General features: G+C 36.1%; 1 protein-coding gene across 2 annotated transcripts in view; it reads right to left on the bottom strand.

Annotated features, from left to right (window-relative positions):
* Positions 1 to 1,454: 1,454 nt before the first annotated feature.
* MYO16 (myosin XVI) overlaps positions 1,455 to 14,179 on the bottom strand; it is a 374,412-nt gene continuing 361,687 nt past the window's right edge. For both annotated transcript variants that reach the window (XM_032185978.1, XM_032185970.1), the window contains exon 35: positions 1,455 to 1,889. In XM_032185978.1, the coding sequence (XP_032041869.1) occupies positions 1,656 to 1,889 (234 nt within the window). In that variant the 3' untranslated portion in view covers positions 1,455 to 1,655. The remainder of the gene's footprint in view (positions 1,890 to 14,179) is intronic.

Genomic DNA, 14,179 nt, shown 5'->3' with positions numbered 1-14,179 from the left:
AGTTAACCTGTTGTCTCCCTTCCTTGTTCACTCAAAATGTCTGTTTTAATCTCCACCAAGAGAAGGTGTTTAATTTTGCCTACATTTCTCATGGGAATAATTTGAGTTTTGCTGCTTCCCCTGTAAAAAACAAACAAACAAGAACAGGATTGCTTTTTGCACGTTGTTATCCCTTCCCAACAACTTCTAACCAAGGGTGAGATCACTTCCATAAACCTCACTTACATTTTAAAATATTAGTTTTACATCCACTTGCAAAATTACAAGCACTTTTTCCTGAATCCAAATAGGAATGGGGCAAACAGCCAAGAAGAGTGTTTCACATGGGTTCTACATACTCCAAGAATTTAAGTGGGCTCTGACAAAATACGCGTGTATGTATATAAATTACTCCTTTTAGTGGCAAAGCAGTATTTCAAAGACTGCTGAGCAGTAGCTAACAAGTTTCCAGCAGCATGTTTTTCATAAATTAACATTCCTGCTCAGAACTCATGTTCTCCAAGTAGGATGCTTCAATTTCTGAAACCATTTCATTGCATGAAATTTGAGGTATAAATGCATCACTGTACCACTATAAGGACACAATCTTTTGATATACCCATCTCCATGAAGCCTTTTGGCTTTTAAAAGTAAATCACAGCCCTATTTCCATACCTCATTACCATTATGTAGCTTTCCACTGACACCTGACCTTATGCATAATCAGGTGTGAATTTCAAACCATACTTATAATTTAAATGAGTGCCTCATTATTTTACACAACCCAGAATGAAATAGGATTTGAGATGTAACTACAGAATTCACAGTTCACCCATTCAGAAACACAAGTCCACAGAAAGAAATTCATGCTCTCTAATACTTGAGTGTGAAAACCCTTAGACAACACTTGTAAATAGGGGCTTTGCAAGAATTTCGGGACTGGACTTCAGAAAGGACTTTGCCAGTTCTGAACAAACACCACAGTGTTGAAACAGTCTGGGATGTTGTTAAAGATAAACTCTGAAAGAAAAATGTGAGTATTGAATTTATTACCTGTATTTTGAAGAAAGAACGACAGCACCAATTGCATAAAGTTATAAAACACCGGTAATAAACATGTAAATAAACTTCAGGTTTGCAACTCCAATAGAACACAGACATCTACAAAGAAATATATATATGTATACATGTAATATAATAAAACCATTCATTAGGGAACAAGAAACATCATATTTTTATACTATATAAAACAGCTGTACAGTGTGCACACAGACTTCCTGATCTCCCTAAAATGCCTGTCAGTCACTTCTCCCTGTCATCATTTGCTTGACATAGTTTCTTCATTGTCCACAGGAGAGCTCTAAGTGACTGGCTTGTACTTTTAAAGTACTTATAGTGCAGTTTGTCTCCATATATATATACACACACACATACATATATATACCCACAGATGCACACATATATGTGTATGTGTGTGTATATATACCAAAAAGACAAACACACACATGTACACACACACATGACAGATCTAAATAGCTCCTCTATCCTGTGCTCTTGAATGAGTGCTTGTAAAAAATCCCTGCACGCTCTGTGGAGGGAAGGAAACTTGCTGATTGTGCAGATTGAAGTCATTAGATGGTTTCACTCCTAACTGTCTGCAAACACACACAGCCAAATCACATGGTGGTGTCCCATATTCCTGAAGACAATCTGTTGCAGGAGGTATCCTCCACCTTCTTCAGCAGCGTTGGTTTTTTACAAGGGGGTGGAGGTGGGGCTGTGATTCTTTGCTCGGTGTTGTGCAAGATTTGCGGCCAGTCTTCTCTCTCTTCGCACAGCTTTCTCCTCCAGTCCAGAAGCTCTTGCAGAGCCACACTCTCATTCTCTGAAAGTCTAAGCTGATGAATAACCTGTTAGTGAGAAGGAAATAATAAGGGTAGATAAAGTTAATTTTCTTGGCAGTGTAAAACTGCAATGTCCCTGTTGAATGATCCTCCACACAGGATCCTGTGCCGCTTCTGTCATTGACGTAAAACTGCAATCAGAGCAGATTCAGGTCCCATTTTCTTATCATCCTCTGTAAATAGCTCAGTGACATGTATAATGCGGTATAAACAATCATGACTTTCCTCAAAATAACCTTGCCTTGAACTCATGAGAGGTATTTTATATTGCCAGGCCCCCATTCTAGGTGTGAACCACCTTCCACTCCACAGACTACATCTATTATTTGCAGAAGGACCCCATGGAGCAAGATAAGCTTATTCACACATACTAGTAGGATGATGAACCAAAATCTTGAGACTGCTACAGTGTGCCCTGGCTTAGCTATGTTGGATTGTGAGTGCTCCCATTTTGACAGTTACAATTAAAGAAATAAAAAGATGCATGAGTATAAGCAGTCAAGTTCTACACTTTTGCTGATGGAAAGCTACTATCATTTATGCTACAACTGAATGAAAAGAGATCAAACAACTCTGTTAATAATCTGAAGCAGTGTTCTCCTCCAGAAGGGTTTAAAACTTTGTGCTTAACATGCTGTCCCCACCCCCTCCATTATCACCGTTTACACAAAAAATAAAGAAGATTAATGAAGTAGAATTGCCTTCCTTCAGTCTAATGTCTGGAAGTCGCAAAACTGAAGTATGAACTAGATGCCAAAAACTAAATGGAAAAAACACCCTTGTGTCAGCAAAGACTACATGAACACAGGCCTTAGAAACACACAAAACAAACTAACTACTGTGATGAGTAGTCTGTATTTCTAACAACATGGTCTTAAAATTGTTGTCAAACAATACAATTATTTTCAGAAAATATTCTTACACTGCGAAAATAGCAGGTGCAGGAGCAGCAAGGGTTTTCCCCTAAAAGTAAATACCTGAATAACCACAACCAAGAAAGTATAACCCGTTTTGCTGTTTGGAATTAATAAAGTTCCTGTTACAGATGTGTATTATCCTTAGAATTGGGGGCTGGCATTTGTCTTCCTTCAGAGAATACATTATTGATTTGAAATATAGTTTCAGTCTGCCTGAAAATATTCATAAACTCACAGTGAAGTAGCCAAGCAGTTATGAATTAAATTCATAATACACCTAAAAGAAAACTGTTCTCTTCCATTTAACTTTTCTGTTCCAATGATTATTTATTTTGTACAAGTCAGTGTGAAGCCCTCACATCAGCACAAGTTCAGTAAGCTATGGAGTCTATTGCACTGTCCCTTAAGATTCAGTATAGCAGTACCTAGACTAGGTACTGAGAACTATTTGCTGGAGGATATTCTGTAGCAGAAGGAGAATCTAGGGAATATGAACCAAACCCATCAAAACAGCTAATGGCCCACAGCCCTTATCCTGTTGCCTTTCTTCTTAAGAATCCCACACGGACATCTAGGAGAGGCACCTGTACGTGACTAAAATGTGCATAGCTTTCTTCACACAACCACAACAATTGAAAAGTATGGCTATTCCTGGCAAGGCTTCACTTATACTCCTGATCATAATGAGAGATGGCTGCATTTCAGTCACCACAATAAAGGAAGTGATGTGTGGTGCCTTTAAATGCTCAAGAGAATCTACACATGTAGTTGGTTCCAGCTGCAAGGAGGGCTGAGTGACATGAGGGGCATCTCTGTCCCCGATGGGCAACGAGGTTCCTGGGGTAGGAGGTTGTGCTTGCCTGTGGCTCCTGTTATTCTGTAGTGGAATAGCAGGTACCTGGGTACAGAGGCTTACACAGGTTTCACAATGCTGCTTCAAATACATCCTGTGCAAGTTAGACCTTTCACATGTGTCACCAGAGATGGAAGAAGCCCTTACACAGATATGCCTGAAGGTCTTTTAGGAATCTGCATAATTTCTGTCTGGCTGATATTTCAAAAAGAAATGAATTAACCTCTATATTAATACAAGACGTTATAATTTCTAGTACTGTTATAAATTTCAGGTTTTAAGAAAAAAAAAGAAAAAAAGAAGAAAAGTGGAAAGTGTTTGAAAGACTCCATTAAAGTATATTTAGATGTCATCCCAGACCACTATACACAACTATGAAATCAAAACCATTTTTTGTTTTTATGTTTATACAAAATGCACCAATGCATCCCAGCAAATCAAAGGTAAACAAAACATTCCACAGATATTGTTAGATAGGTTTCAGAGACTTCCTGTGTAACAAAACATATTACTTTTCAGTGTGAGTAGGAAAGTTTAGAAGACAAAAGAAACTTTTTAAATTGGAAACAATTTATCAAGAAAGAGAGGTAAGGTATTTTTATCCTGAGAAACAGGTGTATGGTTTGAGAAGCACCATAGCTTACTGTCACTGATTTGTATAGATTTTTGTGGGTTTAGATTGTGGGCATAACCCAGTTCAGAAAACAGGTAGATTGTAATTCAGTCTTCCCAATTTAGACACCTTATTTGCATCTAAACATTAGGCATTTAATGAGCCTGTATTAGGTATGACTTTCAGAGATGTGCTAGAACATACAAAAAGAAAACTGTGTTAGACTGTCATCGCAATAGTTTCATACGAAGGAGTTTCAGAAATAATTAAACAAAGATGTACTTAAACATTGGTAGATATATACTTAAAACTGATCATTTGAAACTGCATTCAGGTGACTAAAGCCTGATAGCATAACTCTAATGAACTACAGAGGAATTTTCAGTTCTGAAAGATTTATAAAGTATATGAATAGAGACAGCTCCACTACTATTCCAAGAACCATAAAAGCACCCAGGTGCAGGGTAAAAAGCAAGTACAATTTGCCTGGGCAAGGCAATTGTCAAATGCCTCCTATTTATAGATTATAGGCACTTTACTTTCCTGACCCTACTTATGCAAGCTGTAACTTAATGTGCCAGCAGTTTCTCTATACAGCTCATTTTCCAGTGTATAGTGGACAAATCTTAGTTCAGTCTACAAATAAGTGTACATCTTTATTATATTTTCTAAACACAGCTGGAAAAAATATCTCAAATCTTAGTTCATTATGAAATTGATTTGGGAAATAGGCTGGAAAAAGTTTGTATTTCAATCTGGATGAAGAATGTGCAATGGAAATGCAGTGGCAATGAAATGTGAGGAAATGCACAAGAAATGACAGAATTTTAAATGAATCAATTAATTTAGTTAGATTTATTGAACAAGATGATATCTTTTCTCTTTTCCATTCATGACTAGACCTGTGACAAGTTAAAGGTTTATTATACATATTCATTATAGAAAAAAAGATTTACTGAATTATTTTACATGAAGCACAATGTAAATCAGCAAGCTATGTTTCTTCATTATTATTCTCTACCCTGAACAGATACTTTGTGAAAGGTGAATAAGGTGTGTAGGAAGTAAGTAATTTAAGAGTGTTAATCTTTTCAATGAACACTGAACAAACAACTTCAACCATCAAGGGATAGAGATGGTACTAACTGTAGACCAGGATTTTCCTAATTAAAGTCAATGGTCAATCAGACATGGGCAACACACCATTTAGGCTAGACCCACAAAAACATATATCATTTGAATAGCTAGCATTTAACAGCCTGGTCATCTGGTGAAAACACCTACCCTGTGTTTGGTATCCAGAGTCCTACCTGAGCAGACAATAAAAGCAAAAGAGTCAAAGACAGTGATGCACAAGAGAAGAGCATGCAGAGTTGCCAACTCAGTGGATTGCAGTAGAGAGAAGCAGTTAAACAAGGTCCATCTTTTCAACTGTGAATATAGCAGGATGAACAAAATCAATTTCTGATGAGCAGCCCAGGGAAGAGAGCCCAGGAGCATTCCTCCCACCTCACAGCCCAAATCTGCACTGTGGAAGAAAGTGCTCTCCTCCTGGCACTATGGCTTTTGATTTGTGGTGAAGCACCAATGACTTAGTTAGAACAAACATGGAGGGACTTTTCACCGTGATCTAGCAGTTATAGTACATCTGGAAATCAGAAGATGTAGATTTGACTTATTTCAGGTTAAGGAAGAAACTGAGTTCCCACATCCTGTGGGTGACCTTAGGACACTGCAACTACAAGACCTGGACTCTGAGCACTAGGAAAAGGACTTTGGTTCCTGTGCAATGTGCTAAGGTGTGCCATCCATATGTGTTAAGTGTGCTAAAGCAAATCCTTCAGAGTGAACCCCTTGTGGTTTCAGAGCACAACAGATAGGAACTTAGAGACAGATCACTTTGGGTGTATGCTGCAACTGTGAAAATTTTAGAGCATGATTGTGCCTACCAAGTAATATGGACTTTAACTCATTCATTGGAGAATGAGTTCCTGAATTGTCTTCCTGGACTCGAGCTTGTAAATTCTGCCTAACTTCCTTTATAAGGGTCTAAAGCAGATGTAGCGGCTTTAAACTTTGTCTTAGAATGAAGACGAGTAGCTATAAGTCCGTAAATTACTTTAATTAGACTTAGTTCTTTGGTGGGTTAAAAAATAGAGCATTTTAATTATGAAAAGTTGGAAGTTTCACATTTTTAAATAATTTGTGACAAAAAGGTGTGCCAGATAAAAAGATTAACAGGCCCATTTAAAATTAACTTCAGAATTATTTACGGATTTGGCTGTAGAAACTCTGGAAATTCATTCTGCATTAAAAGATCAAATTGTATAACTTTACAGAGGATGTTCCATAAGAGTAAGAAGTAACAAAGAATTTATATCCTATGTGTGGCAAATACTACACAATCTTACTCATTAAGCTAGGGCAAAAGGACTTAATGTGTCTATCAGAGATTTATTAATTTGCACTAGCATGTTCTTTTTTTTTATAAAATAATATTTCTCTTAATTTTGCTCTTTCCATGGCAAAATGTACAGTTTATTTCTTCAAAAATATGTGTATTGCACTCGAGTCATTTTTTTTGGTCACTTGCAACTGCAGTGATTTTTCTATCAGAAATTCACTAGACAATGAAAAGAAGCATTTAATTACATTCTTGGATGTTAAAACTTACAAATAAATATGCACAAAATAGCATAGCTCCGTGTGCTTTACTATAGTTCAGTTTTTAGTTGCTTCTGTAAGCTTTAGTAAAATTTCCGAATATAGACATCGAAGTAAAAAAGAAAACAGATTTTTAATCACAATACAGTTTAAAGACAAGTATAGCATATAAACCTGTACTCCTGAGACGTATGCAGGAGATAGCTAGTCCATATTTTCCCTTCAGAGACATATTACTAATTATGTTCTTTAATAGATTTTTCAATGCTGGTGCTTTAAAGTAACTGTCAGTAGATTCTCACAATTAATTATTGCAGTTTTATTATGTTTCTCTTCCATTAGTGTTTTAAACTGTTAGTAAAGTTGAAGTCCCATCATGAAATCCATGGGGAGAGTGAGTATATAAGGGCAGTGATTTTACCTTTCTAACATCAGTTCAGGATCTATAGTAAATCATGCCATAAAGGTAAAATGTTGATGATAAATTATCACAGTTAACTTAGAAATGTAACTACCTTAATAAATTCCACATTTTAATTTTTTTCCAGTTTGCAGACTGTCTAAAAATGTAAGCAGATCAAATTTGAGCTTGCAATCAATAGGTGACTCACAGTTATCTCTGTTATAACCCTTAAAAGTAGTTTGCAAGTCCCAGTGGGTCTCCTGCGGATCATCAGTTTTAAAGACAGAAGTGATCAGGATGTTCTCACCTCTCATTTCACAAGACACTATTTCATTCAGTAATTCTGGAAATAATTCTTGCTCTGTGTAATTATTATGGAGAGCAGCACATTTTGATTCAACCTGTGACAGGCATGCATCTCTCTCATGCAAAATGTTCCTAACTCATTTTAATGGTTTCATCTTTTTATTTTTTCCTTTTTTATCTTAGAAGCCCCTACACTGACTGCTTCCAAACATGTAAGTCACATCTTTTTTTCCTACCTACAGGACAAATACACCGCAACACCTCAAAAATCCCAACCTTTTCGGTACCAAAACAGATATGTTTTGTTTTTATTTCTCTGTTACAAAAAGTCACAGATCAGGAAGGGATTGCATTTCCACCAACTCTTGAATCAAGATAAAAAAATCTTGTCAGCCTACATGTTATTTAACAATAAAATATTAATTTGAAGATACGAGGGGAAAACACAGTTAAACAAGAGTGCGTTAAGAAACCTAGGCAAGCACTCAACATAAATCAAATCAATATGTAAATCTGTATTTGATTGGGAAACCTGCATTGGCCACATAAGACCCCAGCAGGGATTAGAGAACGGCTGTGATAAATGAGTTTACATGCTTCTAAATTCCAATTAAAAACCTTCAAATACAAATGTACCACTGGGATCCAAGCTGATTCATCCAAGTGTCTTGTGAATGCTGGGACATGCATTTTTTTTGTAAATGCATACCCACTGGACATAATAACTTGATATATAATATGCAACCGTAAAGTGATTTTAGTTAATTGTTCTCTCAAATTGCTGATAATTTTCCTTTGTATTGGAAATAGTAACCTTACAGTCTCCAAAAATAATACTCTCCAAATAGATGGCAAATGGATTTATTGGAAAGGACAAAAGGGCAAAGCAGATCAGTACTGTCTGGTACAAATTTGGAATTGGTCTGAAGAAGTTATGCCAGTTTAAACAGTTAAACATGAGATCTATAACTGATATATATTGCATTTGCTGTGTTCTGAACAAGAAAATGTCTCATTTGATTAATGCACTTCTTACATCAAAGGAAAAAACTAGCTCCAGATCAAGTGATATATAAATGACATACCAAAGGAAGTTAGAACCTTGCTGATACTTAAAATCTGTGGATAATCTTAAAACTAACAGTTTGTATTTAAAATAAAACAAATCAGCACAGAAATCAGGAAGAAATCTTTTCCTTCCTGACAAGAATTTTTCAGCTATCTTGATTTTTGGAGACAGATTTAATTTTCTTCCAAGCATGTCATGATGCTGGAAGCAGGATATTTTGGGGGCAGAGATCACTTGGGTACAGGCATCTTTCATTCCATCCTTCTGCTATCACATGGCATTTGAAGAAGTGTCAAACTTCATCTCCCCAGAAAATCAATTCTATTGTTTGCTGTGGGTTGGCTTGGCTTTCTGAGAGGATTTTCCACAAAAGTTCATGGAAGAAAAGTCCACCAATTATTGCTATTTTTAAAATGAACTCTGCCTCCAGAAGTCTCTTCCTCACAGGCTGCTGGAAACTGGGAGGATGTACATCGAGTCTCTCTGAAAGAGGCACCCTGAAATCCCTGTTTCCTGAGGCAGCAGTGTCTTGTTTTGCTCAAGAGGATCCTGGGCTACACACATCTTTGGTGCGACTCAGATTTCATATTTTTAATCTGACCACAATTCTATTTCTGGTACAAATTGTCTGATTTTCTCTCAGGCTCTTAGATACTCTTGATGGGTTTTCTTATTTGTTGTTGTTTTGTTTTGTTTTTGTTTATTTGTTTGTTGGCTTCCCCAGGAACAAAATGTAGTTGCAAAAGCAATGGTTGATCTTCAGTTCTTTTTCACCTTTCCCTCAGTGAAGCAGAGACATGCCTGGGACCACAACATTATAGATTAATTAGGCTCCTCATCTTCCACGAGGTCTTTCAGCAATCAAACAATAATATTATATCTTTGCAAAATAAAGTCACTATAAAAATCCTGAGCATAGCTCTAACACATAATCTGGCAAAAAAAAAAATATTGGAGGAAGGTAGGGAACGTTCAATAATGTATGACAGAACACGTTTCAGGCTCTCTGATTACTTGAGCTGGGAATACAGTTGGACAAGTCCACACATTCAAAACACGGCTACATTTTATTTATTTATTTGGATCTTGTGGGTTTTTATTATTTATTTATTATTGTTTGGTTTGGCTGAGTTTATCTATACTCTATATTTCTGTTGTCAGCTACAAAATGACACCTTACCAGAGTGACTAAAACTTCACCTTAATACTGAAATATATTGATATATTGTTTGTTTATTTATTTTTTTTTTTCCTCTGAGGCAGTATTTCTCTCTCCAGGCATACTGACTACAAACTGCTCCTTAAAAATTTCAGGAGCATCCTCATAATTCACATCTGATGTGTCAGAAAAAAGATTATGTTTAGGATAGCAACTGTGCTTTTCTCAAGATGAGTTCTGAAAACAAATCATCCATTGTAGATGTCTCAGAACAGCTGACCCAACAATACTGACACCACTTTGTACATAAACTAAACAAACAAACAAACAAAACACACACACACAAACATAAACAGAAACACAAACAAACATCAAAAAACAGAAAGCATGCTGCTACTTAACACTAGCACTCTGTGGTATTAAGAGTGATATTTTACTTGATGAAATATCAGTTACTTTGCCAATCATTTTTCTGTGAAATCCTCAAAAATCTCCCTCATCAATTAGAAGCTATGTTTGCCACTATGCTTTTGAGGCAATTACAAAAACCATCATCAATTCCTATTTTCTAATGTATCTATCACCCTTGTGTAGAAGGCTACGCTTATGGTCAAACAACATTAGAGGCAAACACCACTTAATTTACGGGCTGTTAGCCATCCAAATCCCAGCTGATCCACATGGATATGGCAGTACATGAATGCAAGAGAGTGACAGGCACAGGGATCGATTTATTCTCTCTCATACTAGGCACTTAAAACCGTGAACTCGGAAGTGAAGTCATGCTCCTCAGGTACTGTCCATGGGCTACGGGACCACCCTCCCATTGAACAGAAATTTAAAGTGGCCTTTTAAAGGCCCACTTGCCATTGTGGCAGCCCAAGGAGAATAACTATATAACTTAGCCAATTACCTGAGCTTAGCGAGGGCAAAGGGATGCTTGGGAGGTTTTGTTTCCTTCTCCTCAACAGTCATAGCAGGAAGTGGAAAGACGGAAAAGGGGCCTCAAATGTGTAGGGCAGGGCATCTACTGGTTCAAAGGGAGAGAATCTGCACCTTCCCTTTTGGAGTTCACAGTGTAGTGCTAGAAGTCAGAATTAGGACATACTTGCTAAGGAGGGGAGCATCTGCCCACCAAACACCATTAACACAGCAATACTAGATACGTGTACCTACTGATGAATTTATAGTACACATTACCTCACAGTATTTAATATATAAGGTACACATTTTTGGCTCTAAGTCTTCTAAAAATAAAGCTGCACTGTGTTATAAGTCCTGATTTTTGTCTGGATGTGACATTAAAAGAAGAATTCTTTGATATTACTGTCAAAACAATAAAACAAAACACAATATAGGGGGAAGTACTGATTCAGATTGATGACAAATATGAAACACTCTGTGTCCTCTCTTGGATGTTATGTGTTTACAACGGCATTGGTGATTTTATTATTATACCAGACTTGGTTGATTGCTACATTTTTCTTCAAAATGTTCAAAGATTACTTCCAGCTAATAGCCAAACCCGATAGACATTAATAACGAATGCTAGAGCCCAGTGTTTAGAAACGTGACAATAGGCTGGGGGGTAGCAACACATCACATTCTTGAGTATTCTTTTTTTAACTTCTGAACAGTCAACAAAAGAAGTGATTGGCAACAAATATTAAATCAAGTAGGAACAAAGGCAGCCCTTGAAACTATAATGAATATGCAGCTCTTTCTGAAGGAAGAGACTGCTGAAAGCAATGAGATTTCATGAAATAAGAGCTATGGCTTAAGCTATAATGAAACAATAAATACATTCTTCATGAATATGAAAAGACATTTCCAATTTTTCATTGTCAGGTGTTGGCTCCTATATTACTGCAATCTGCCAACCAGCTCTACAGGGTTTAAACAAAACAGAAGAGATAAGACTGCAGATTTTTTAATATAACAATATGTGAAAAAAAAAATCATTTTTTATCTTATCTCTTACCTTTTGAGCACGTGACAGACAAAACATGTTTCACAGAAGTAGGTAACCACTACTATTAGGATAGCAAGCTGCTTGATTATTTAAGTCTTGTTCTAGGAGTACTTCCATTGGATGTTGAATGCATATGACTTCATTTGATTTCAAATAAGCCAACATTCAGTCATGAAAAAAATAAACTGCACAGAGAGGCTTTGCATCTGTTAATCAGAAATTTTCGACCTTTTTCCTCTGATACATGTGGACACTGTGTCTGTGAACTAACTTGCATAGTAACCACCCTATAGGTGAAGGTGGATTATTGCAATTATTTGTATTTTGCAGAATGTAAATATCACACTGATACGTGTATGAAGACGAATGTCTCATCTGGAACATCACTTATCACTTTCTACTTTTTTAACTCCTTAGTGCTGCTCTCTTTTCTCCCCACTATGCTCTAATTTGACATTGTTTTTTTCTCTCCTTTTTTTTCCATCTTTCTTTTCTTTTTTTTTTTTTTTTTTTTTTTTTTTTTTTTCTGTCTGGCTCTTCTTCTTTCCTCTTTCTAAATCCCCTATTCCTTTATACTTTATACTTCTGCCAGTCTTTCTTCTCTGAATCATCCCTTAACTGGTGCCTGTTTTTCTTCCCGCTCCCACCCCACACACAAGCTTATTAACACTCCAGTCTTTAATCTGCCCCTCATTCCCATCTGTTCTTTATCTCCAGGTTGTCCATTTTATCCCTTTACAGACAGACCATGTTGTTTCTTACTGCCCACATAAGAAACAAGAAGTCTTTTAGCTGGTCTGCTTTTCTTCATTACACAGTGTCTTTCTCACACCACATCCCACTTCATAGCGAATGTTAATAACAACTTTAAAATATTTTTATCAAAAATAAAAAATACAGTCCTAAATCTGTGAAAAAGAAGACAGGGCTGCTTAGCTTTTGTGCAAGGTGCCAAAGATACACTCCTGCTTTTGTTGTCTCTATTTTGTCTTGCTGATGTTTCTAATATGCCAAAGAACTTACATATCTCAATAGTCTTTATGCTCACATCTTTCAAATATACACGCTCACAGGAGCCATTGAGAACAGATGAAGCAATAAATACTGTCCAAAGAAGACAGTCCATTGGACTGGCTAGGGAACTGAAAATTTTTTGTTGTAAAAGGAATAGAGCACAGAGGCAATATTTTCTAAAGCTTTTTTTAGTTTAGATGAGATTTTGGTTTTTAGATCTTGCTAATTGATTTCAACATTTGTGGAGCCTCCAATATGCTTTGGATCACTTCCTGGGGTATGACTAAACACGAATAACAAAATCTTCTACCTAGACAAGATTATGGCACAAATGACCAGAAGCAGCATATCTCCCATTTTGGTGCTTTCTTTGACTATGGAAGAAAATTATGGGGTAAGAATTCAACACTACAGGTCCAAGCACATTGTAAAGTCCCAAAATGTTTAAACAAATCACTGAAGAATTTGACAAAAGCCAGCATTTCAGTAATTTAAAATCAGTTATTTTAAATCAAGTTTGGACATGTCAGTTTCCAAGTTTTCTAACGTTCAGGGAGCAAGCAGGTGAGCTGAAAAAAGGCTTTCTGCAGTAGCTGAGTGTGATGCACTGCCTGCAGCTGATGTATTTGGATTTAGATGCTAAGAGCAAAGTAGGCTTTGCTGTATGGGTGGATCTGGATATTGTTTCTTGCAGGGTTGTTTTGCTGTATAATTCTAGTTTACATTTGAAGATTTTCTTGACTAAAATGTTTTGTTTTACAAAGAAAACATAAAATACATGGAGCCTAGCATCCTGCGTTGCTGAGAAGAATACGTGTGTTTCTTTGCTAATAAATAGTTTCTTAAAGACCTATTATCTGAACAAAATAAAATACATGAAACTTTTGGATAACTGGTTCTGAGAGCTTTGATCTCCAAATCCAAGGTTCAATTTTCAATATTACAGATTTATATCTGATGTTAAGTTCTTTATGTTTTATGTTGTGCTTACTTGCAATATACAGATATAATCACTTGGAAATCTACAACTGTACAGCCACAATACAATATGAAGGAAAATGCATTAGCTAAAAAAATCATACTTTGCTGTTCACACTTTTTCTGATGAGACAAAAATCAAACTTTATTTTCTTTATTTTTAATTATTTTCTTTATTTTTAATTATTTTCTTTATTTATTTTTTTATTTTTGGATACAGAATGAAGTATAATTTTATTGTGTAAGTTTCAAATAAGAAATATTTTGGTAATATTTTAACATATTTTTTTTTCAATTGTTGTCTTTTCATCCTGTTAAAGTAGACCTTTAAGGAATAATGGCCTTAGA

This window comes from Aythya fuligula, chromosome 1 (genome assembly GCF_009819795.1).
Source record: "Aythya fuligula isolate bAytFul2 chromosome 1, bAytFul2.pri, whole genome shotgun sequence".
In the NCBI taxonomy this organism is placed as follows: domain Eukaryota; kingdom Metazoa; phylum Chordata; class Aves; order Anseriformes; family Anatidae; genus Aythya; species Aythya fuligula.
Note: the sequence above shows the minus strand (reverse complement) of the source record. Positions and strands in the feature narration are given on the sequence as shown.